This window comes from Polyergus mexicanus, unplaced genomic scaffold, assembly GCF_030449975.1.
Source record: "Polyergus mexicanus isolate NDT 795.1 unplaced genomic scaffold, iyPolMexi1.0 SCAF_2, whole genome shotgun sequence".
Taxonomy (NCBI): Eukaryota; Metazoa; Arthropoda; class Insecta; order Hymenoptera; family Formicidae; genus Polyergus; species Polyergus mexicanus.
This window is the reverse complement of record NW_027223322.1, coordinates 9,481,440-9,508,796: the sequence shown is the minus strand read 5'-3', so window position 1 is coordinate 9,508,796 and position 27,357 is coordinate 9,481,440. Positions and strand designations below refer to the sequence as shown.

The 27,357-nt window shown below is 36.2% G+C and overlaps 1 protein-coding gene across 1 annotated transcript in view; it reads left to right on the top strand.

Annotated features, from left to right (window-relative positions):
* The first annotated feature begins 2,400 nt into the window (after positions 1 to 2,400).
* Positions 2,401 to 27,357, top strand: part of Crp (transcription factor cropped) — a 129,013-nt gene continuing 104,056 nt past the window's right edge. The window contains exons 1-2 of the mRNA XM_070315887.1: positions 2,401 to 3,680; positions 20,410 to 20,743. Coding sequence (XP_070171988.1) covers positions 3,598 to 3,680; positions 20,410 to 20,743 — 417 coding nt within the window. The 5' untranslated portion in view covers positions 2,401 to 3,597. The remainder of the gene's footprint in view (positions 3,681 to 20,409; positions 20,744 to 27,357) is intronic.

Sequence of the window (27,357 nt, the reverse complement as noted above, 5' to 3'; positions counted from 1 at the left end):
AAGCAGTGGTATCAACGCAGAGTACTCAACCATATTTGTGCGTTAGATCTCGTTTGAAAAATATTAATTTTTGTTCATAAATGAATTTTTTGCTACGAGCTGTAAAATCAAATAGTAACATGTAACATTAACATACAGTACGAAACATGGAGCAGTTTGCTCATTATTTGGTCTGCTAAACATATACCTTTAAAGAATTAAGGATTATAATTGAACTTTAATCTTAATTTATTTGATTTATTTAGTTTTTTTATATCGATTATTTTGACAAAACTGGATAGATACTTATTGCTTACTCGTTAAATTTATTTTTATTCTAAGTAAAACATAGAATTTGGTTGGATAAAAGAATTATTTGATATCCAGTTCTATTTCTGTGATTGTATAAAAAGCGTTAATTTTTATCGAATAAGAATCACACAATCATAAGTACAAAAAAGCAATACTGTCTATGTTTCAAAGCACATAATGTATAATTTTATGCTTAAATTATAATTTACTCAAAAAATCTGCAACAAATATCTCATTATTTTGTGTTGTATCTTAAATGTTTTTTAATAATTTCAAACATTGCATATTTAAATAAAATAATAGAAAACTATTACGAAAACACATATGATCTTACAACAATGTAAAATTTTTCATTGTCAATGCTAGATCAAACAAAAAGATACGCTTAGAGAGAGAGAGATAAATACTTATTATTAGTTATATATCTTATCCCTCTATGCCATATTGTGATTTACATATCAGTTTCTGGATTTGTATTCATTGTCAAGGGCATTCCACATTTTCGCATGTGTTTATGAAGAATGATGTAGGCTATAGAGGGTTAAGAAAATAAAATGGATATTCGCCATGAATTTTGTAACAATTATTGTGAAACTTTTATTATTAGACAAAAATTAGAAAAGGCATAAGAAGCAATATATACATTTTTTTATTATTAGATTATTATCAGATTATTCATAGTATGGTAGTTATCTTTAGGTCGTAAATTTGCGATTCATATAAAACTCAATTCGTCGTAAATTTCAATAAAAAGATCACATTGTTTCTTTTTAGAGTAATAATATAATATATACATATGTGATAAAAAAAAGAAAACATTTTTGCAAATTTTAATTGAGTGAAAGATAAATTTTTCAATCGTTTATTGTTTTTATTAATCTCTATATACACATATCATCTCAATAAAAAATAAAATTTAATATTATACAGCACATGAACTATCAATAATATGACATCAATAATGAGACCCCATATCATGTTTTATAAAATTATGTATCGCAAAACTGTATATTATTTCTATAAACTCAGAATGGTGTACTAAAGAAGAATATTACACACACACACACACACACACACATATATATATATATATATAGGATTATCTCTAAATTATATTAATGAGATTTAATTTCTCTAAAAGAAATTATATATGCAAATATAGAATTTTACGAAATTAATACATAGAATATCAATTGGCATTATTTCTACAAATATCTCTCGCCGGTAATGCAGATTTATATCGTTTGGGCGATATGAATTCTGTTATCGACAAAGTATTATTAATTATAATCTCTCCATAGGATGTCGCGCCGATTCGCAAGTACAATGTAATGGAACGCCCCCAACTAAAAAAATCTGATTCATTGATTTGTTCGAAATACCACGTATTCGATACACAGCGTCCTTGATATAATACCACATAAGAAAGATCATATTATTAGATAGAAGTATAGTAGATGAAAGACGCATGAGATGAAACGCGCGATAAAGCGTAGATATAAATAATGCAGGGACGCGTCTCTCTCGCGATGACCGATGGTCTCCATGATCATCGTCTACTTTCATGTTGCGTCCGGCGCCTCGTAAACGCGGCGTGACGATCGTCCGTCGAGCGAGCGACGAACGACGCAGTCGTAGAAACGTTTACTGTGTGCGAGCCTGCTAACCATATAGTATAGCCGTACAGATGGTCGGCACGTATATGTATATACGCGTTTACGCTCGACGACGCCAGTTCGATGAGGGAGAGAGGGAGGGGAGAGAGAGAGTGGCGGGGATGCGAGTAGACGCGCGTATTCTATGGGCGGGGCTTTAGCCAGCTGGCAGATGTTTCCCGCGCGGCCGCGTCATTCCTCTAGCGTAAACCTACGCGACGCGCAAATAGTCCCACGCTGTGGTGCCGGATATTTCTCGCAATAGGCTATCGCCCGGCACGGACACGTTCACGGTTAGATTTACGCGAATCGGTAGTGCGAGATTACGACGGTACTGATCGCCGAGAGAGACGGAATCGCGAAACGATCGTGAGGATGAGCTGAGACGTAGGGGCGGGAAGGAAGGAGAAGATTGAAGTGAGTCGTCGCTTTCAGGGCAGAGTGAAGTGCGCGGTTTCCCCTCGACTCGAGCGCGAGGCCGCCTCGATTGTACGCGGGCGCGCCCGGCGAGGACCACGTCTTTCAAGTGTTCTTATCTCGCGGTAAATTTCATCGCGAACGCGTCGTCGCATCGCACGCGCTTCGGGGGCGCAGGCAGACGCTCGTCGCGCGTTTCACACACGAGGCGCACGTACGCCGGTAACGTATGTGAGTTACGTGTCGTCCCGGACTTGTCGTGCCTGGCATCATCGCCGATGCGTCAAAAGTGAGCGAAAATATCTACCCGCGCGCGAGATGATTCAACCGCCGTACGAGAACAGAACGATCTCGTTCCGCATCCCAGCATCTTAACCAGCTCGATTGACAATCCCGAGGAGATTCTTTCGTGAAAATCAGAATAAGTGCGGGAGACTCGATATTTTCTAACGAGACTGTACTACGTGAACGTGGTTGAATATTTCGCGTGTGCAATTTTTCATACGAGTGTAACTTCGCGCGAGTGTTTCCGATGATCTTTCTCGCCTGTGACATTTACCGGGAAAAGAGCGCGTATAGATCGATGGCGAGTGAAAAGTGAAGAAAAAGTACGGCGCCTCGGAAGAGAAGGGAGCACCTAGGCTTGGACTACGTTGCGACGTTCCTGACGCCGGGCGGCGGAGTGATCCACGGCGCGTCGTGGGGGCCCTCAGCTGTTTCCCGCCAAAGATCGCCATTACAAAACGCGTTCGGGCGTTGTGTGTGCGCGCCGCGCGGAGCGTGTGGCTGTCCCGTGGACGAATCTTTTGTGCGCGTCGCCGGCATCTGCTGACGAAAAGAAGAGGCTGTCGCGATACACGCCGTGTACCGGAAGTAGCGAGTAACGCGTTTATACATATATTACATCGCGAACGGAGACGTATTTGATAAAAAGCGCGTTGTTTGTCCCCCTTCTCCGTTCCGGTGGAGTGCGCGATCGGTCGGTCGGTCGGTCGGTCGGTCGGGCGGGCGGGCGAGCGAACGACGAACGAACGAACGAACGACAAACGAACGAACGAACGAACAGCCGGGCGAGAAAGAAAGGAGCAAATAAGTGCGCGAGAAAAAGTGAGAGCGATAACGAAAAGATATCGAGAGCAGCGTGACTCGTCGTCTCTCTTCGCAGCCGCTACGACGGCTGTCGCGGACGTGAAATTCGCTCGGCAGGACTCTCAGTGCTTCGGACCGACGAGATATGTCAGTGTTTGGTGGTGACGATCGGATTTTGCTCGAGGAAATCGTCGAGTCGACTGAACAGCCGGAGATTGAACTGTGCGGGTGAGTCTTTTCATCCAATTTCCTTTATAAAAAACGTTGATGTATATATACACGCGACAGTGATAAAAACGACGATATTAATATACCACGCGTATGCGTCGATGCATGCAGACGCGCGTACATACACACGCATACCTAAGTACATCGTAAACCCGTATACTCGTACACTCTGTGCTCGTGTTTCATATGACTCGGTTATATGGACGTTATATAGTACATCGTACAGTCGAAGCGAGACAGAGAGAAACGAATCGAGCAAGAGGGACGGAGGTATATCTCTCGAGAGCGTCGTGCCCGAGAGCCGCTTATCGGCCTCAACCTGTTCGCGAGAAGCGTAAACGTAGCTGCTACGGTGGCATCATCGGGCGTCGTCGTCGTCGTCGTCGTCGTGTCGTCATCGGACCGCGCGAGAGAGCGAGCCACAGCCACAGCTGTTGAAGCCGGCCGGCCGGCCGGCCGGCGCCTGATATCCGTCGCTAGCTGCCTGGCCGATGTGTGCGTCTGAGATCGTGACGTCGCGTCGCCTCCGCCGCGGCTCCCCGAAACTCGTTTTCCGCTGGAAATGCAGGGACGCGTAGCGCCGCGCCGGCACTCTCGCGGATCTTCTCCGCGCTCCCGACTCTCTACGCGTTCACGCCCAAAACAAGCATGGCGCGCGCGCTTGCTCCCGCTCGGCGCCTCTTTTCTCTCGCGCGCGTCTAACATTTCTTCCATTACCGCGCGCTCTGTTCGCACATCCGCATTTCACTCTTACGTCACGTAATTCGTAATCATTTATGGGCACAAATATTTTTCTACATTTCTAGGATCGCACGCATATTTCTGTGTCTTTAATGAATTGGAAAGAGAATATAATCTTTTTGCATAGAACACACCCTATCAGATTGAAATATACATTCGCATTGTAATTTCATTATCTTTTATCTCGACTAAATAATTTTTGTCATATTTGATGTTTTCCACAAGCGATACATGTAGTTAGCTGAGAGCTAGATAATAAAATGGTTTCTCTTTTCTACAGTTTTTTTTTCTGTAGATTTATCTATATAAAAGAATATACAGATACAAAAAATAAATTTTCAGTATTTATGTTAAAATTATATTCATGTATTTACAATTTTGTCATGAATATGAGCTTTATCTACGTATTTTTATCCATTATATATTGTTTACGTTATTATAACGTATTGATATAAAATAAATAGGTATATAAATATCAGAGATTGCAGATAGTCCGTTGTAATAAAAGAAACTTACTTACATGAAATCTTTATTATTATTACGAAGATACAAAGTTATTTTAAAAGCATAAATCCAATGCGAAGCCAGCATCGCAATATCGTCAGTTCAACCAAGTATGTCGAGTGATTTTTTGCGTCTTCGTTGTGTGTACGGCGTATGATTTTTTTGTCTCACGTTAGAGTACATGAGTACAACGATCGTAGAACAAAGAAGCAGGAAGGTGCGAGGGAAGTATTCTTTTGTGTACAGCCGAGTGACCGACAGAGCCGGGCTTATATTGTATATATATAATGTGCCACACGCGTTACGTAAAGCTGCCGCGTTTGTTGCACAATAATCGGTTTCTATAAATAGCTCCAAGCATGCCGCACTTCGGCTCGACTTGTTGTTTACATACTCATCATCGTTGTATTGCGCTCGCTCGTTTCTTGATCGCTCTATCTTTAAGTCCCGAATCCTGTGAAAGCTACTTCATTCATAATATACTCATTCTATTTACTTAAATCTGTTTTATTAAGTCTAATATACGCGTTTATAGAAAATAAAGTAATACTTGATGCTTCGTAATAACTTTCGTGTCTACAGACGCATCCTTGTGTGATTAATGTAAATAATATAATAACACATGTTTTGTACCCAATAAAATATATTGAAATTTTTATGAGTCGTATATCAAAAAATTATTCGTCCATCATTCGTAGATCATTCCCATACAGCACAGAAGATTGCGGCAATGTTTTGTGCTGTATGGGAATGAGTTATCATAACGGGAGAAAAAAAAAACCGAAGTAAGCGCTGTATGCAAAACATTATGTATGATGTAAAATACATAAAACAGCGTACGCCATGATAATAAAATTAAATAAAAATAAAATCAATACTGTTATCCTCGAACGGATTATTACAATTGGTATTAAGCGTAAATAAATAATAAATATTGTACGCGACATACCAATGTAACTTATAAGTGGAAGTAATAATTTCGTTTTTCACATATGTGTAATCATATGATTGCATCACATTGTATATATTATATTTCTATATTTCTAATTATGATGCGACAATGGAAACGCTGGAGAAGTGGCTCGTAAACATTTTTATCTAAATTATATATAGTTTATCATTCATTGAATGCATCTTACTTATATTATGTTATCCTATAGTATCATTACGTAAGTTTCTTTTATACGATAATAAATCCGCCTTTTTTATAGTATGGTACGAAACTATTTCCCAAACTTCCTTCGCGCATTGGAATGCGTAACTTTGATACCAAAGTTAGATTGAACGCGCGAAATTACATCAGATATGTGTTTACCCGCTAATCGCACGACAAGTACCATATCAACCCATCAAACAGTCTGTCGTTGCGTAATCAGCATAGCTCTTGCATTAACAATTGCGATAAAGTTGCGCCAAGCCGTACTGATAAAATAATTTATTCTGACGCACGTTGTCCCTGTATATATTTCTCGCAATGAGTTTATTTTTTTGATAATAGTTTAGAGAAATGTAAATTATATTTATTATATCGTATATGTCAAATGCATTTGTTGATTTTTGTTTATAACGTACGAGATTGAGGCAATTGCAGTTGTAAATAAATTAAATATTAAATGTGATTTCTTTTTTTGATTTTTTATATATTACGTGTATAATTTTTTACGTTTAATATTTTTATAAAATAAAATCTTATTTTATTTAATAAAATAAAATTTTATATAATTTATAAAATTTTATTTAATTTTATAAATTTTATTTAATTCTATAAAATTTTATTTAATAAAATCTATTTTTTATATATTTTTATATTATCTTTCGCATATATATATCGCGATTATAACTCATAATTGTACTCGTATAATCCATGCAATAATATTTCTAAAACTAATATGTTTTTAATATCACGACACAATAGACAGTTCAATACGTAATTTCTTGCATAATTGTCGTTATGTAATATGCATGCTCTTTATATGTATAGCTCTTAATTGTGTATCGATCAGATAAAAGAGTATGGTTAAAGAATAAATGGTTATGCGAGGTATATCTCGAGATAAAGCGTTAAACCGTTTATCGATCATTTCGCGTTGCATGCGCAAATACGCGCAAAAAACGATAGCTCTTTACTATAATATTTATCCCGCATTCTAAGACGAGAAGCGACCTCGTCTCGCCTCGATGCACTTTTCGCGTACGCCTGCTAGTCCGCATTTGCAAGCTCGCGGCTTAATAAACGGTTCGGGTCGAGCCAATCCTGACCACGGTCAACGTAGCAGCACCATATCACGCGCGTACATTGCTTTTTAAGTAGTATATATACATACAAGTGAGAGATATACCTTCGTGCCGCGAGAGCGCATGCAATGTGCGAGAGACGCGAGCGAGCGAGAGGGTGCGACATGGAGCGAGATGCGATGAGTGAGTTATATATTTCGCACGATGCACCTACTTGCACCGAGTTAACCTCTGCATTTGGGTGCGCGTGTACCTGGTGATGGTGCATGCCATATATAATGTATATATTTCGTATCCGCGCTACGACGTAATTCGCGAACGCATATACGCATGTTTTCTCAAAGAAACGTCATTGATCTTGACGAGCTAACGTCACGCGTTGAAATTATCGTGTGAGATATACATATCAAGTTATTATATAGACGTGGAAATAAAAAATTATTATAATTATACATATTTTAGAAGAAATATGTGGTTGGATATATAATAAGTAAAAAATTCACTACACAAAAAAAAAAAGATGATTGGCTCCAACGATAGAGCTACGTTTTTACGTTACGTTTTTATTATCATCTATTAGAAACGAATCATGAACTTTGCATTGACGGATTATTGCACTTTGAGCATAACATAATATATCGGGTATGCGAAGAAAACGTTGCGACGCAGCGTCATGTTTTTCACTATGATATCTAGACGTTTGAACGGCTTCGTTTAGGAATGGGCTTAACACCTGTCGCAACTGCATATCTTTTCCAATCTCGTTATCCACCGTGACTTCCTGCCGACCATGTTTAACTGGGTTGAACATTCGCAATGCACACTATGTATTCATCCATTCGTCGCGATAAAGATGATCCCCGAGTTTCCGGACCGTGTTTTTATCGTTCATGCAAATACAATGCGAATGATAGGTCGGCTACTTGCGGTATAACGTCCGTAATAGATAGGAGTTGTTCCTTGTCGTGATAGACATAAGTAGACAGAACGGGTCTTTATTTACCTGCACTTATCTGGAACATGACTTTGCAGTATGACTCGCGCGTGTATACGTGCGGGAATACTTTATTAGCGTTGCGCACACCCTATAACCTGCGATAACACTATTATAATTAATAGAAGTTGTACATACCTGCTTTCATTTCTCGATTTTGCGAATATATGTATAATCGCGATGATAGACATAAGTAAACACAAGCGCAGTCTTATTTTAAGATCCAAACGAGTCACGATAATTACATACTACGTACAAGTAATGGCATCTCTGCAATAATCTATACAATAGTATTATTACTCCTGTCACTATTTTAATAGTTGACAAGGAAAATTTAATAAGCACGATTCTCTTATACAATTCACGAAGACAGAGAGCTACCGCGATAGATGTAAATAGACAATACGGGGGTCTTTATTTTAGGAACTAGCTGGGGCCTCTACAATGTAGTATACACGAGTACGCGAGTTTCAAGTTGCAGAACTTTACAGAGAGAGAGAACGCTATAGCTCACACAATACCATTCTTTAATAATTAATTCGAAACTAATAATAAATTTATCTTCTGATCTTTTCTATAACGTGACCGTACGATGTAGCGCACAATATAGCGAACCGTATTTCACAGCGTTTCACATGTTATAAAGAAGACTACATAGCGTTGTGCTCGATAATAATAAATTAACGATATTATCTCTGTGACGTGGAGCTTCATAATATAGTTACTATACAATACAAGTGAACTCTGTCCTATATTATTTTATCGCCAAAGGTATTGCTGCATTGCTGTTAATAATTATTGTTTTCATCGTATATCTTATGCAAATGTTTGCGTTCCCGTCACCTGTTTAGCAATACTAATAATTTACGATCTCCAGGTAGATCGTAATTATTCGTATTGCTAAACAGGTGACGGGAATGTGCGCGACCTAACCCAACGAAGACTACGCAATTTTTCCGGTGCAATGTACGCGATCATCACGTCGCTAGATCAGCAAGCAAGCTTTCGAACTTAGCAAGGTTGGTCGCTTCGTGACTGTCTGCGAGCCGGATGGCCATATCGACGAGCCGGTACTCCCGTCTCTCTCTCTTTATGGCTGCGCTTACGTACACCGCGTTCTCCTCCTCCCTCTTCTCCGTTCGCGCGATCGGTACGCGTGGGTGTGAGTGCGAGATAGGGAGCATGAATGAGACTCCTGATTCCGCGTGTCTAGGATCGTCTGCGCATAAACTGCGACGCGAACCGTTATCGCGACCGGAACAGTCGCTCGGGGCTGATTGTCAGTTACGAATTGCGTTCTTCCTCTTTCTCAGGAATGGTGGATTAGGAGCCGTGCGGAGCCGTTTATTCCAATGCGGAATTCGCTCTTCGCGCGCAACCCTTGGGCTGTAAAAAATGTGTACAACGCACGTACGATTTTTGCATAGGAACGAGTATCAAGTACCAGGTGTAGTTTTTCGTAACTGGAAATAACGGAGCCAACTGCCGACTGGCTGAAAATATCCAACTACCGGTTTCCCTTAATCGGATATTTCAAACTGGTGGCGATGTGATTTGTTTTTAATAAAAAATTCACGTTTCTTGTACGCTCCGACTTTTTTCTTATATAATTTAGCAAATCGTGCTTATGAGATTATATCCTTTTCGTAATATTCGTAACAATCAAGAGATTTTACACACGTTACATATAATCTATACTATTTCATAAAACAAATTAATTAATTATTAAAAACATGAAAAATATCTCTTTCACTGTTTTACAAGAAATTTTCTACATAATGTCGATTATATTAAAGTTTCGCGTATAATCATAGAATTTATTAATTTTAAAAATTTATATATAAATTCTAATATATTTCAAAATTACAAATGTCTACAAATATTCTCACGATGCAGAACATTCGATGTGTTTTGTATATACAAAGCGTTAATATAATTTTTACGGCGCACAACGTTCGGTTTTTTCGTAGAGAATAAGCGGCTAAACTATGCAGATGATCTTGAAACTCCTTTCAGTTGTGCAGTCTGACAGGAGACAACAATGGTTTCTCTGTTGACCTCTTATGCTCCACATATCCGTCGCGCACCGCAAACGCCGCTTACACAAATATCGTATGCTCGTGGAGGTGTCATATACAGATAAAGGCGAAGGGACCGACCTCAGACACGAGAATAATGCCTTCGTCTCACGCTCCTCTTTCATCTTTATTTAAGTATTCATGCGATGCTTTTCTTCGTCACTGTTGGTCTTATTTTAATATCGTACTAGTGTGTGCGTGTATATATGTACTTTATGTTCTATATCGTACGGAGGATTGTTGCGGCGAAAGATTATATTTTTCAAAGAAAACCGATAACAAAAATTTTAATTGCAAATATATCGCATTTCCCCTTTATTTTTTTTTTATATTTTATTAAATGGTGATAAAAAGAAAATTTTTGTTTAGAAGAAAAGAAAGAATAACTCAAAAATATTAATCTTATACGTATTAAAAATTTAAAGTAGCCGTACTAAAATTGTGACAAAAATTAAAATCGAAACGATATGATAATAAAAACATTTAGAAAATATGTTATATTAGCTCCTTTCTTTTAACATCTTTTTATATTTTCTATTACTTGTTCGAGATTTTAAATTTTTTTCTTACGAACTACTGCCTGCGTTATTTTGTGCTGGCTATAAAAAAAGAAGGAACCAAGGACCAAGGATACCTGCTGTATTTGTAGTTCTCTTTTAGTTCTTCTTACAAAGTTTGGTATTTAGAAAATGCGATTAACAGCAGGCAATTCTTCTGAATGTATACATCAAAAAGGATCTTTTGACTGAACTTTACTCTGTAGTATACAATCCGGACTTTTCAGAGTATATAAACTGAATACCGATTTTGAGATACATCTAAAATATATAATATTTTTCAACATTTAACATAGAAAAAAAAGAAGAAAAGAATTTTAAACCCAACTATTTTTCATCAGTTAAATTTTACGATGATAATATTGTTTGATGAATCACAAGAATAGACAAGTGCCATATAAAAAATTAAACCGCTATATGTATTTGCTTTTCTTTAAGCATATTTGCATATACCTAGAATTGATTACGATCGATAGGCATAATTAAAATTGGCTTGTAAAAATGTTCGTGACGATTAACGAGTACAATCTAGTCATAACGTTCACGATAAATGGCGTTTTCTTTTGGACGATTGCTGACGTACGAGGGGGGATGCAGCATTTTATATCACACGTCAGAGAATTAAGGTGTAAGGAATGCAGTGCGTTCTTTTAATCTGACGCAATACACAAACTACTGGTCTGTTATCCGCGACTCGGTTCGCTGCGACTCGTTCGAACCGAGTTCGACAGCTGGTTGACTCACGTCATTTTACGCATGGGAGGACATGCATTCCAATTGTCATTGTTTTCATATCGCAGGTGTTTCCCCTCCCAGATGATTAAAAGTATAATATATTTATGCACGCGCGTATGTCATTAAATACGAACCGAATTCTTTTGATTGTTATGTGCAAATGAAACACCTGTAAATTAACGAGGCGACATATGAGAACGCTTCTTAAGTAAACGCAATGATTTTTTGAATCGATAACAAACAGCATACAGATCGAGTAATTTTTGACGTCACGTAAATGCTGCGAGAAAAACTAGAAATACCAGATTATTTAAACTTAATTTTTTGATAATAACATGCTTTCATATTTAGATAATCAATTATTAATATTAGCATATAATTATAAAAAAATACTATTATTCATATATTAATATGTACAATGTATAATTTTTTTATCTTCAATATTTAATTCATATTATATATCACAAAGTATAAATATAGAAATATAAAATTTATAAATATTTATAATTTACGTTACATACAAAACAGTCGATTAAAATTATTTAAATATAAAATTATTTAAGTTTATAAAATATTGAAATAATTAAAAGTAATCTAACAATAAGCAGAGAGAAATCTTTAGATGGAAGACTCGACAAATATCCGAGATTTTATCGGTTTGTTCTAATATTTTGCGTAAATTCAATCGGAACGAAGGTGAAGAGGAAGAGAAGAAGATGAAGCGACCGGAGAATGAGAGATGGTAGGGAAAAGGCCACGTAGAGACGATTCCGCGACGTGGCGCCCGTTGGGCTGCGTCTTACGTCACACTGCTAAATATATGCCTTAGCCGTTCCCAATCTCATACCCATTCTCGTTCTTCATTTCATCCCGTGCGCTGTGAGCCGTGTTAGTAGCAGCGCGCGGCGGCATCGTCGTCGCCGCCGTTACTGCCAAAGACATCTGCGTGCGTGCATCTCTTCTCTTATTTTGTCCTCATGTGTGCGTGTAACTTGATATCGTGCGCCTAGGAAGCCGCAGATGCAACTGGCGTCTCGGAGAGATCGCGCGACGTGAGCCAACAATAGTCGGCCGATCGTTATTGGCTGTTATTGGCGATTTATTCTGATGGTCAAGACGGATCGTGGAAGCCGGGAGAGCTTATTGTCAGACGTCCGTAGATTTTCCGAGCGTACGTCTCGAATTGTGCTCGAATACACTTGGTTTCGTGAAATTTTTTTCGTATTTGCAAGGCACGATTAAAGTCCCTCAGATACATAGTCTGTTCATATTATACAATATTTTGTTCTATTAAATTTTCAAAGATACAAGTCTCGAATATTACCGTTTTACTTTGTTTTTTACTTTATTTTCTTTTCTTAAAAGGTGTATAATATATTTTTTATTTCCGCTTTCTCTACCAAATAATGCATTTCTTTATTTCTTAGATTCAAAAACTTTTAGTTTAAATATATTACACACGTCAACTATTTTCATTCAGCTAGGTGGCATATAGTAGTGAACTAAACCATTACAGCCAGGGAAATAAATTCGGGAAAGAGAGAAATCTATTGTTATCTATTTCTGATCCTGATCCCGTTAACATCTGCCGACGACAGTTGCGTTCGCACAAAAATTCCCTTCCAAATGTTGTTATAGGCTCTACCTTCTTCTTACCTTCGCGCTCGGTTTTTTTCTTCAGATTATATAGAGATTCAGAAGATTTAATTTTCTTCGATGAAAAATTCCTCAATTTTTGCGTCATATTTATCTTATCTTTATTTATTTATTTATTTATTTATTTATTTACTTACTTACTTATTTATCATAAAAGGGAGAGATAAGATATTAAAAGAATTTAAATAAAAAATATAATAATATATATTGTAGGCTTTTTGTATAATAAAATCAGCCTTTTTGCCTAATCTTTTTTCAAAATGCCGGATCTTTGTACATAGTTTTATTATTATTATTATTATTATTAAAAGTATTTTATATGAAGACTTTTTGTAAAAAGTCTGAATTTATAAAGAACTTATAGAAATATGATAAATCTCTTGTAATTTATACTTGCAAGACATTGACTTTTTTAAAAATTTTAATATACATCAAATATTTGTCAAAAAAATTTATACAGATCTACACGTTTCGATAATTTTTCTAAATTTTGAAATAAAAGTCTGTCAAACTATGTTACTTTCACTAAGGAATCGACTGACATCCGTCAACTGACACACGACACTCTGGAACTTAGGGAAAGAAAAAGAAAGATAGGTCTACCCGACGGCCGATGGGTTCTAGCTGTTAGAAACGAGTTCCGGGAATAGCTGTTAGGGTGGATGGGCACAAAGAGGGTGTTCCGGAGACCCTAACGTAAACCTACACGCACACAGATACGCATCAACCAATCGGGAAGAGACGCGTGTTACTTCAGCTGTACCGGGCGAGCTTGGCCTTGAGCCTCTATATAGGGTGACTCGCTGGAATTTTTACTGCGAGTAGATCTCGCTTTGGCTTAGGTCAGAGAAATTAGTCGGAAATCAACCTGTAGATGAAGAAAGAAATTCGGCATAATAATTACGGCTTGTCTATTTTTTCACATTATTTAGCGTGTGTTTCGCATAAAAGTAATTGATGGATTAAAATTAGATATATTAAAATGAAGTTTTTTTTTTTAGGTAAAATAAAAAGTTTAAGGATATAGAAATACATTTTATTTATTTCAACATTATAACGAAAATTTTAAATCAATTAAAGATTTTAAATAAATTTTTTTTAAATAATTATATTTAAATGCAAAAATTACATAGTTTAAGGAATGTAGAATATCGTTTGTTACATGCGATATTATGCTAATATTAAGCAAAATTGCGTAAAACGGATTGAAAATCTAAATTCTTGCAAAAGCCTCAATGAAACGTTATAAATGAAAGTATCACAAGGTCGTTTACTGTACATGAGCAATCCGCGCTTCATCTTTAGCTCCGTTTTCGCGCCGTCTCCCGTTAGTCATTCGCAGCTGATAGACCGTCGCAGATATCGTGCAGAAGCGTTAGTTACAGGCAACTGACTGACGCCAGCCGACAGTTATTTTTGTAGCCGCTAGAAGGAAAAAAGAAGAAATCGTAAAATGCAGTAGAGCCGCCGTTATGCAATGTTCTTAGAATCGCTCTTATAGAATATGCAAATGGAAGGTCGTCTATTCTGCAATACTTGCGTGTGTCATTGTTACGGAATGCTCAATGCACCTTCCTCCCCTTCTTATTTTCTACTTGACTTATTCAATTCTCTCCTAAATTATGCAAAATACGTCACTGGAATTTTCAATTTCTTTATGCCGCCGTACATTTGCATATTCTACATTTAAAATCGCGAATATTTTTTCACGAAACTACGATAACTCGAATACGATTATTATATATTTCGATAGAAATAATATTAATATTAATATTATATAACATTAATGTACAAACGCGCGTCGATGAAAATAAATTTAGATCGCAACGAGATACTCGCTCTATCCCCGTTGCAGCGGTAAACGATTATCGTCGTTCAGAGGACTATCCAAAGAATTTAGAATCGCGTAGCGTCTGGAACGCGCGTACCGCAGAGAGATTACTTTTTCACGACATTCTTTCCGAGACACGTATATACTTTCCGACCGCGGTTTCCTAGTCAGCCGCAGCTGATAGACGGCTGCAGATAGCGACGCTCGTGCGAAGGCACCGGTAACAACCAGCTGAGTGGCGCCAGCCATCAGCTGTTGGTGACTCACGCGAGCGAGTCGACCGAGAGCGGATGGACACACAGCCGCCGTACACCAATGCATAATACACGCACATACACAACCAATACTAGCGCGCGCGTGCGCCAGAATGCGCACGCCGTTGTGTCCGTGTGCATCCCTCACAAAGACGCTCTCTTTTCTACCTATAAGCGAAAATCCGCGAGTGCGTCTGCACCTGGACAGAAAAGCGACTCGATGCGCAGATACTTTTTATTGCTATTCTCATTTTTTTCTCTTTCCCTTTGCGTTCTTCGTCGATCTTTATCGTTCGATGTTGCTTAAATACTAAAATGCGTGAGGTTATAATTAGAACAAATCCCGCTGCTCAGCGATCGTTCTCTAAAGTCTATTCATTTGCTGGCAGATAATCACCCGCAGATATAATGTAGTAGAACGTGATATGCGGCTTGCCTCTCGATGTGCCATATGGTTGATCGTTTTTTGTATATTTAAAAAAAAAGTTATATTTTCTTGCGATTGAAATGTGGCAAAAAAAAAAAAACTGTTCAAAGTCGATTTCTTTTATGATCTAATATTAAAAGAAAAATTACACTTTATAGTTTTCTTTTTGCCGTTGCAAAAATATAATTTTTATTATAATACAGAAACGAAAAATAAAAATTATTTAATCGAAATGCATCAAAATACAGCAGGCATATTTTCTGAAGTCATTATTTTTTTATAGCAGGATTTTTTAGATAATATGGAATGTTGCAAAATTAAAGTTAGAAAAAAAGAATCATCACGGGCTACTGCTTTTTTTAAATTCTTTATTTTCGAGGATAATTTGTTGGCATATGTAGCATGAGTACCATGTAACCTTGTAAGAAATTATCTCTCGCGGATTCGACTGTTATCACGGTTGTCGCACAGACCGATAGCACGTAGTTAATCACAGCTGTAGTTACCACAACTGTAGCTGTATTTGAAATCTACGAATACTAAAAATTAGAAGATAAAAATAAAAATTAACAATTAATTTTTATTTATTAATCTTGTTTGATTCAGATAAATATATCTAAATGATCATCATTAGAGAGAGAGAGAGAGAGAGAGAGAGAGAGAGAGAGAGAGAGAGAGAGAGAGACTTATTATCACAAAATAACAATACAAGGAGCGAGATAAATAATTTAAAAGAAATATTAGACGCTTTATATAGGTTTGCCTATAACAGGCGCGTATTTTTTTTTCGTGCGAATAGCAGGATTTCAGGGTGAAAAGGAAGGCAGTTCTATCCACTTTGTCGACCTACTTTGCCGCAACTGATCTGGCCGAGCGAGCGCTCTACGGGTATCCGGCGAACGAACGAGCTGACGTCACGACAGCCAACCATCCAGCCAGCAAGCCGCCGGCGTACCAGCTGATCTAATATAACCACTCGATGAGAGTACGCCACGTGGATTTCTGGTTCCGTGGACCTCCACGTGCCGTTATGAATGATCGCCGATGAATGCCGCGGCCTGATTCAATCCTCGTGTGTGTTACTCTGAACAATTGAGCTGTTTTTATACCGCGAGGAAAGACGATTGTTTCGAAAATGAACAAAACTATAATGGAACGTGATTTATTTTGACATTAGAATGGCAGTATCGAATCTTACTACTATTGTACAAAACAACTGTGACGACCGGAGACGATATAATGTTGAAATTAATATGAAATGTGTAGACGAATGACTTCATCAATTATGAAATGTCCGATCGCATCATCAAAATTTTATAGTTTAATTAATCTCATAAATTAACGATGTATCGCAACATTGTGGAAAATTATTCGTTTTTTAAGATACGACGATGGGTGATATACCGGGGATGAAAGTTAGAATGCGAATAATGCTATGTTACAACACACTTCGGCCATTGTGAAATCTTTGATATACGATCGTGACATGGATTATTGCATCACGCATGATGTACGATTATGCCTTTGTACATTTGGTCGTGGTTATGCGGTATTTGAGTGACATCTTCGAATGAGTTAACTGTTAATATTTCAGTTCAAGAAAATTACTGAACATATGACAAGTGGTCAATAAAGCATCGTGAAATTCAAAGACACTTTTGCTATTTTTACGTAAAATTTTATAGTTGCCAATACATTCTATGAACAATAAGTATTCTTATATTGTAAATTATTTAATTTCATTGCTTTTACGAACTATCTTATCAATTTAATAATATAATAGTATTAATTTCATTTATCCGCAAATTATATATATTTTTATCGGTCTGAATTAATCTTATTTAAATTTAATTCAGAACCCAGAATAATCAAATTTTAATAAGTTCCAGAGAAACGTTCTAATATTTTTAACAGAGTAAGAGAGAAACCTATATTATAATTACATATATAAAAATAGTATATACATATAATGTTTTACATAATAATTTTTGGTGAACAATTTTCACATTCGTTCGTATTATCGACACGTGGCATTTCGGAGCAAGGAGCAAGGTCACGGTTCTCTTTGCTGAGTCATCCTTACGGCGGTATATCCGCCATCTCGATCTTTCTTCTTCTCTTAACTCTCTTTCGCATTGCTTTCCTTACTGCCACTCGTTAACATATAATTTTCCCAGCTGTTTGATATTTCCTCCTTTATCGACTTTACTTACAACTTGGTCTACAATATTACGGAATAAGCACTGCATTATTAAAGACTTCGCTAACTTATTTATATGTTCACCGAAGTGGATTTAACTAGATTGTAATCAGACATAAGTGCATGATTTCGATGAATTTAAAAAATGAATCTCTTGTATTAATTTTAATACAAAAATGATTTTTAGATTGAACAAGATATAAGATACATGAAAATAATAGTATTTGTAGATATTAATAGCCAATTTCGACAAGCTTTTTTTTTCATATTTTAGATATATGAATGATTTAACGAATTATCAACATTATCAGCAAAACAAAATTGAAGAAACTAAATTTAAAAAATTTGTTTTAAAGTTGGTAAAATTGATTGTATTATTTTTTTGTGCTTCTAAAAATTATAATTTTTATTATATTTTTTGTATAAAATTCTGAGAGAGAGAGAGAGAGATGTGTGTTAAACTCTGTAAATTTTTATTACTTTTATCTATAATCATGATTATCTTTAGCGCAATAAATATGAAAAAAATCTCGATGTTGACAGCGTTAAATATTTTATACATGCTCTTTAACTAAAATTGATGTTTACACCGCCTTATAGCGTGTTTACAGCTGTGACCTTTACATTATGATGAGACCCATTTGTGATCTTCCGATAGCGTACGTGCGTTATATATCATGCCTCCATTATTTGCGTGACAGCCTATGAAGGTATGTTACGCGCGGTATACTCTATAAACAAGAAATTAGAAATAGAGAAATGTCTATTAAAACGTAGGAAAATTTAAAAGTAACGATACTATATAATTTATATATATTTATATAATATACAACATATTTTATTTTATATGTAGTATGTCACTTATATATATTTTTTTTATTTTATATGTAATATGTGTGTGTGTGTGTGTGTGTATTGTTAAATTTTATGTAATTATATATATATAATTCTATAAAAACGTTTAAATAACGTGTGTGCGCGTATATTAATTTTCTTAATATTTAAAGGAGGTTGATCGATAATATTTATTATTTTTTCAAAATTATTATAATTTCCCAAAATTATGCGAACACATCAATGGTAAAAATTATGTTCGGAAAAAGTGTGAATAGAATAATTATATTTACAAAACTTAAATACATAATTTACGATATTATACTTTGATTTTCATATATTTTATAAAGTATACAGCTTTTGAATTACACATGTATTTTTTGAATGATATCCAGATGGTTTCTATAATAATTCCGAAAAGTGACTCGTGCTTTGAAATATAATAATTTATTAATTTAAAAATACTCCGCGCGTATGTATTTATTTTCTCTGCGGAACAAGGTCAAGATTATCCATTATCCCTTATCTATACGAAATGACACAGTCTCGTTTCATAAAGAGAAGATGAGCCGGTATGCGGAGAAGCTTGTCTCACGAGGAAAACACGAAATAGTTAATGGTAGATTATTAGAAATTTCTGATAGCGTATCTTAACGGAATTTTAATCATATACTCGCAGAGTACTCATCAATTTACATAAACATAAAGATAGTAAATGATAAACATAAACACGGTAAACAGAGAAGAACAGTACATACAAATACGGTTGAATGATAGTAATAATAAAACGATTCAGAGAACATAAACGATAGCGATACATAATGTACTTTAAAGCGACGTACATCTCTGTAATAAAAATAGATATGTCGCGAGGAAATCTTTGGCGCTGCCGCCGAAAAGCATCAACGTCTCGCTTCATTGACCACGAATTCAACCATCTACAAGTCTATCGTCGTAAACAAGCCGCGCGCGATCGGGATGAAATGAAAAGAAAGGGAAGGGAGAAGGAAGGGGAAGTTATTTTGCTTTCAATTTTCTTAAAAGCCTTCGCGTTACGATACAAGACGCACAAGATCCTACAACTACAGTAGAAAACTCAGCGAGACATTACGCGTCATGCATGTCAAATGGTCATACGCGTGTGTTAATATTCTTTCTCGCTCGTATCGCTACGGTTTTATAGCTTTATCTATTTGATATTTGTACTGAAATACTTTGACCGCAAACGTTTATCGCCCAACGGACATTCTCCCCCACCCCCCTTTAATAACGAGATGATATGCGCGCAGCTGTCTACGTGAGGTAATTAAAATAAATTGACGTTTTTATATGTACAAAGATACAAGAGTTCAAGGATCGTAACTTTTATGTATTTAAAGACTTAAGCATTATCGTTTCGCGTAATTATGTGTGATGCACAAGAGATTTGGAAATTATTTGGCACCATCTATAAAAATTTAACTCATATAATTCTATGCAAAAAATGCAATACATCTATGTACTTGATATTAATTAAAATAAATTTTTAATTATATATATTATACTTTATAGATTATACACTCTTTTTCTATACCAATAAGATTATATCGTGTCGTTTATCATTCAAGCCTATGCATCGTTAAAAATTACGATTTATGTGATGAAAAATTTCACTTATATGTTTTATAATTTATTTTTTTGCAGAAGCGTCGAGACAGTGGACGACGGCTCGGTGACCACGAGTGTGACGGTCGCCGAAGTCGCTGATACGCAAGAGCAGCAATCGCAGCAGCCACCGCAATCAAAGGTTAACGTCGGAATTGGCCGACGGGTTAATAATCATAGCCCTGCTTTGAGCAACGGCAACGGTATCAGCAACGTCGACCGTGTCACGCCGCGCAGCCACATGGAGCAGGAGAAGCGAATGCGGCGAGAAATCGCCAACAGCAACGAGCGACGTCGTATGCAGAGCATCAACGCTGGATTCCAATCGCTCAGGACGTTGCTGCCGCATCACGAGGGCGAGAAGCTGTCTAAGGTAAGTCTCTCTCGTGTGGCTTTACATTAACCTCTGACCAGAGTCGTGCGAATCTCGAACATGTTTCGAGTCATGGAGTCGTGATTTATTTTCCACAATAAAATATTAAAAATACATAAAATTAATATATATAAATAAAAATAAATAAAGAATATTAAATATATTAAATAATATTAAATATACATATATATCTTTTTATATTAAATATAATCTTATAATACATTTTTTTTTAATATAAAATTGTTTTATGATTACTATAATATTGTATTATATATACAAATATATTATATACACGAACAAGAAAATCTGAATTGATTTTTAATAAATATATGATATATAAACTTTTTAATATATTTTATAAAGTACATCAAATTTTTAAATTTTTTTTGATTATGAAAAACTAATGAAAAATCAATTCTTACATTCCACGACTCTGGTTCAGAATTGAAAATGTGCGTTTATATCATTATGTGTTCATTTCGTACGAAAAGTCGAGTGTGCCGATATAAAAATGTGCGGGGCATACTTGGCATCGTATAAACAAATTTTTGGTTGAAATGAGAATTGTATCCATGTGAAAAGTGTTATCGTCATCGTCATATTTCTCGTAGTTGAGTCGCTTGTTCATTCGATATGAATTCGCTGTGTACAAAAAACAAACAAACTGAAAAACATTTCCTCCAATAAGTTTTACCTGTGCTGGAGGAAAAATCGATTGAGCTTGAATAATAATGATCATTCATTCATCGCCTCGTTCTCACGTCTTTCCATGGATACATTAGAAGGAATGCACAATTATTGCATGCTTCTTGAGAAAGGAAGATATTCGATCAAATGCCAAAAATTTAAATTCTATAAATGTTTTAATTTTTGTCATCAAAAAATTGTTTCCCCTTTTCTTTAAAAATTTATCAGAATCTTAAGGCATGAAGAAAAAAACATGGATTTCATTTTATCAAAAGACCGCGTAAATAGTCTAGACGAAAATTGTTGCATGAGACTAATTCGAGTCTTAATGCATGATTGTTTCTATTGTGCAAGCAATGTTTCATTATCACAATCGCAAAACATCGTTTCCCTTTTATTAAAATGCATCCGATTTTAGGAAATTCTCATTTCATTCCATGTATGGCGTGCGTATACGAAATTTCTTTTATACCGCACGCACTAATATATAAAATTGAAAATCTTGCGATATTACCGCAGAATTGCAAAAGTGGTGTCACGCCTATGTCTAGTACCACCTTGCGATTTTGACTGTCCCTTCGAGCAATATTTAAAACTTGAGAACTTCTACGACACCCTTAATCGATACGTGATCTTTTCGGATCGTTGGGTCGTTGTGCGAGTATATGAGCATTCAATAATCTGGCCCAAGTGAAGTTGTTAGGAATTACATTGCTTTACACGCAAAGTATTATATCTCAGTACTCCTTGGATGAATTCGTAATTTCAATTATCGAAGACTTTCGATAAAATTATTTATTTTTTTTACAGTAGCCCTGAAAGTTTTTTCTATTATGATTAATTTTTAAATGTATTTAATTGGATATTGTTGTATCTCATCTTCGAGCGATAATGAAAATAAAACATAATCTTGGAAGTAAAATAACGAATTGATCGTCAAAGAATAAATGATTAGTAATATCATGCATTTAAAGAATAATTATTTGCGATTTAATTTAGCAGTATTAGATTTTATACAAGACCATACGAGAAAAGTAACGATGATAACGAAATAATAATGCCGTGAAAATCCGATTGTATGGGATCAATACTGCATGATTTTTTGTTTTGCAAAATATTTTTAATTTTTTAAATATGAAGCTCTTTTACACGATATCTATTAGCGAGCATATAAATAATATTTATCACTCTTATTCGGCCATACAAGCAAAAAAATATCGCTGGCATGCAACGGCGCTCGTTAAATACATAACTGGGCCATATTTGATTCTTTGCTTAATTTTGCACGTGCATAGTGCTGAAAAAGAAAAGATTTCTCTATATTTTCGCCAAGTAAGGAATCTCTTGGTACGTATTTAAAAATCTTTTGTAACTGTTATTTAAAGAACGCAAACGCATACATCACACTTCAGAATGGCGTTTTGATACCATCCGATCGGAAGAGTTTTATTATATTATTAGGGCCAACACACGCATCGCGCGCGCGCGGGCCACGTCAGGCGGACACGTGGACCGGAAATGACTTACCTCTCTTTGACAAGGTGAATTTGTTAATAAAGCTCAATCGTCTCTCTTTTGCGTTTGGCCGTCGCAATGTTACGCAAGCCGTCGTCGGCGGCTTTTATGAATTGCCGCATGCTCTTCGGCTTTGGCTAATTTTAGCATGTGAAAGTCGGTATCCGATCCCACGCCGTAAAACTAAACTCCCGCGCAATCGGTTTGAGCTAGTCACGCGGGGACTTTCATTGTTAAGTCCCACGTCGTGTGACAGCGTCTAGTTTTTACACTGTCCGGGCATTGACGTCATTGCAATCGAGTATCAGCTGACGCGAATGGTTCGCATGATCGAACATTATTGAATTTTTAATCTGCGAAATAAAATTATCATGTCGACCGAAAGTTTACGGTATTTTAAATTTTTCGAAACACGATTGAATGATTTTTTTTGTATTATAATACATACGCGTTATTTTTTCGTGTTCTGTTTTTTATAAATTTATTTATTATATTAAATAATATATTTTGTCATAATTTTCTTAAGTTGTTTTTGCTCTGTTATTTTGAATAATTGATATAGATTACATTCGAGTTTATATTAACAAATATAAAAAAATTATTTATTCGAGAAAAAGATAAATAAAAATCAAAATGAAGCAGGCAATCAGTTAACACTGTTGGGTATGAATACCGGACCTTTGTAAATCTTTACCTGCGAACTGGTTCCTAAAGCCTTTTGAAATCTCTGAAGTAAGGTCAAGCGTGGGAACGTACCGCGGCATTAGTATTTTACAATGCAAATAATATTAAGTCAATCATATGAAAACCGCATTTTTTATCATTGACATGTATACGCGGCATTATCCGCGAAATGTACTGAGCTATTTTTTATCCACAATTTATTTATAAAATGTTACTAATTTTTTCTTTAAAAAAAAAAAAAAAAAAAAAAAAAAATTTAATCTCAATATATATTTTTAAATTATGAGCAGTTAAACTTGAAGACTTTTTTCGACACATGAGTCTCACAATATAATTTAAATATAGATGTGATGAAATCGTATTACTTATCTGATTTTACATTGACTTTATTTAATAGACTCGCAATTTTTGAGACTTACTTATAAAAATATTCAAAATTGAAAATTCGTAAGACGTGAATTTTTGAAGCTATGAAAATTGAGAACGTGTAGAGGATAAACGTGGAGATGAGCCACGCTAATAAAAATTCGCCAATTTTAAAAATAACACCGACTAAAAATTGCGCAACACGTACGCGCTCAGACAACTCGGTCACGCGGGGGTCAAGAGTTAATCGAGCGTATTTAACAGGGAATATGGATTACGCGAAACGAGACGGGACGAGGCTCGTCAAACACCGCCGTGCCCCGTGAGACGATTAAAGGTAGGCACACAATGCGCATGTGTGTCAGTCAGGACAAGAACCTCGAGAGTCGCGTGACTCGTAATTGGCGGTGTGAACTAACAGCTGATCTCGCGCCGATCGCAAGCGCAAGTCGCTGCGTAATCAAGCACGTGTCGTATTCATACGTACGCGTCGTTGCATTTATCGTCATATCGTTTGTTATTACGTCGTATTTATCTTCTATCATTCGTAAAAAATACGGTTTTTCGTATGTTTATCTTCAGATATACAAAATTTAGAAAAAATTATGTCTCTCTTGTTGATTGTAGGATTAAAAATTAAAACTTATATAATTAATCTTAATATATTTTGCTTCTCTCTCCCACTGATCGTATTGATATTTTATACCTTTGATATAGTTTTTAAAATAGAGCCAAAGTATAATTAAATACTAGTCATGATGTATAGTATACTAAATTTTTTATCTAGCACATGTGATAAATTTTATTTTATTATACGAAGATATTTTTATAATGATATTTTGTTCGAATGATATTTTAGTAGTTTTATTAGATCGCGAACTTTATTCGGAGCGCTATTTAGCTGGTGTTTCGGGAATCCATTGTTTCCAATGATGTTATGCCATAAAAGGTACTCTAATTACCCCGCGCGCGATTTCTGAAATTCTCCGTGACCTCGAATGATAATATATGTACGTGCACCGGTTTCGTTCGCCTTCGCGATATGCGGTAATTCGTGTACATTCGTATATATACGTATATATGCATGTACACACACACACACACACACACACACACACACACACACACACACACACACACATACGGATGTGTGCGCGCACTTTCGCAACGCGATATTTCGCGAACCAGTCGGCCGACCACATGGTTCAATTCCCACGCATTTCTCTTGTGCTCTCTCTCTTTCTCTCCTTCTCATTCCCTTCGATCCCAACCTTTTTTTTTGCTCCCCCCCTCTCTCCCTTTCCGTTCACCTTCCCCCATCTTTATCTCGCTCGCCTTCATCGTCGGTCCTGTCCCTTCTTTCTTGGCGTCGCTACGAAGGCCAAACTCGGACAAGCGAAATTCGCACGAAGCCCTGGCCCACTGAGGGAGAGTCGTCGTCGGCCGGCTCTTTGGCAATATTAACGAGCCCACGGTCTCCAAATGCGAGAATGCTCGATTGCTCCCGACTTCTTCTCTTGCTTGTTACTTCCTTAAAGCAAAATGAAATATTATTGCTTCTTTTGTCTTCTCTTTTCTTTCTTTACGGACAAATTTGCATTTGAATCATTTCGACCATTGCCGCTATATACATATATATCCATCGGGCTATATACTATTCAACTTCTTACTTTGAAACCCTTTTTCGTGCTTAGAATTGAAATTTACAACGCTATCGAAATTAATTTTTTACCAAAAGTGTCAACAATATAAATTTTATTCGCTTTTTTATTTATTTTATTAAGATATACAGAGAAATTGTTAATTATATAAAAAGAATGTTTTTACTTAAAAATCTAAATAGATACGGTATTTCGGCTTTTGATATAATTCGATATTTTCTATTATTGATTCCTGAATTCTCGATTTCTAGCGATATTTTTTCTTTGAAAAAAAAAAAAAAAATGATGTATGGGACGATCGTGGGTTTCTCGTTGGATATTCTTGAGTCTTTTGTGCGCAGGAGGACGCAGCCACGCATCGGAAACGAAATAAAAGGAGGGCGCGCGCAAATGAGCGCAGACGCCTCGACCCATTTTCATTTAGCGCTCGCCAGACAGAAATAAAAATAAACCGTCTCTGGTGTTCTCTTGTGCCTTTAACGAAACTCGATTCGAGACTGCTACGCCGCGGCTAAAGAGAGCATTTTGTGCGCGTAATTGCGTTTCACGCCGCGTGGGAGAGGCCGGGCTCCGATCGATCGCCTGAATATGACGGACTCTGCCAATCCCCTTATTTTCTACATTCGATTTTCACACATATTTCGTGATAAACCGTTTATGTTAAAATCTCATCTTAATGATTTATTTGTATTGTATATATCTGTATTTTAAATTATTATAAATATTTTACTTTATACAGAATTTCCATCAGGAATATATAAAAGATAAAAAAATACATATCATAAAATATATTTTAAATGTATATTAATATATATATTAGTCACACGCAAATTTAGCCAAACCAATCATTAACTATCGATAGTTTGGTCCTAAAAATGGAAATATATTCCAATCAAAATATGAATAATTCTGCGCTGGAATAATTTTGTTGTTAGCTCTCTCGATAGTAAAAAAATCTAATTAACCGATGACGACATCCAAAAATCTCAATCTTGTTCGTTTCTAACGTTCAACAGACGTTTTCATCCCATTTTCTTGAAAGTTCTCAAAGCGGGAATTTCATGGCTGGCGCACGCGCGCGCGCGCGAAAGAGAAACAGAGAGAGTAGACTAGGCCCCTCGATTCTCATTGAGAGTCGTCTCCTCGTAAAGAGACTACGTCGGGTCGCATGGGCTGCATTCATTTCCATGAACTCTCAACGCCAGCTTCGAGGTTGGGTCGTGTCCCCCTTATCTCCGCCTCTCCGTTCCTCTCTTTCTGACCGCTAACGGTTAGTTGCGGATATACACTCCATCTCTCTCTCTCTCTTTCTTTGTGTGAGATGTATATATTATTCTTTTGGTCTTTGTCGTTCCCTCGCGATGCAGCCTCTCTGGTCTTCGTGGTGGTAGGCAAGGACGGCGGGAACCCAGACATCACGTGCTTTCTCCGCCACAGTCTCGTCTTTTCTCTCTTCGAATTCCCGATAGTACTACGAGACGCGCACATATATACATACGCGCGCGTACATACAAGTAGCGGCTACCCGACGTAAGACTCGTCGTCTCATATTTTGCGAGAATGAAGTCGTATAATACAACTGTTTTTACTCGGGACTGTGTATGTAATAACTCTCTGATTACATATGTGACAATATAATATTAAACATTATATATATATATAAAAGATAATATTATTTGAAAAAGTCTATGATCTTTTCCT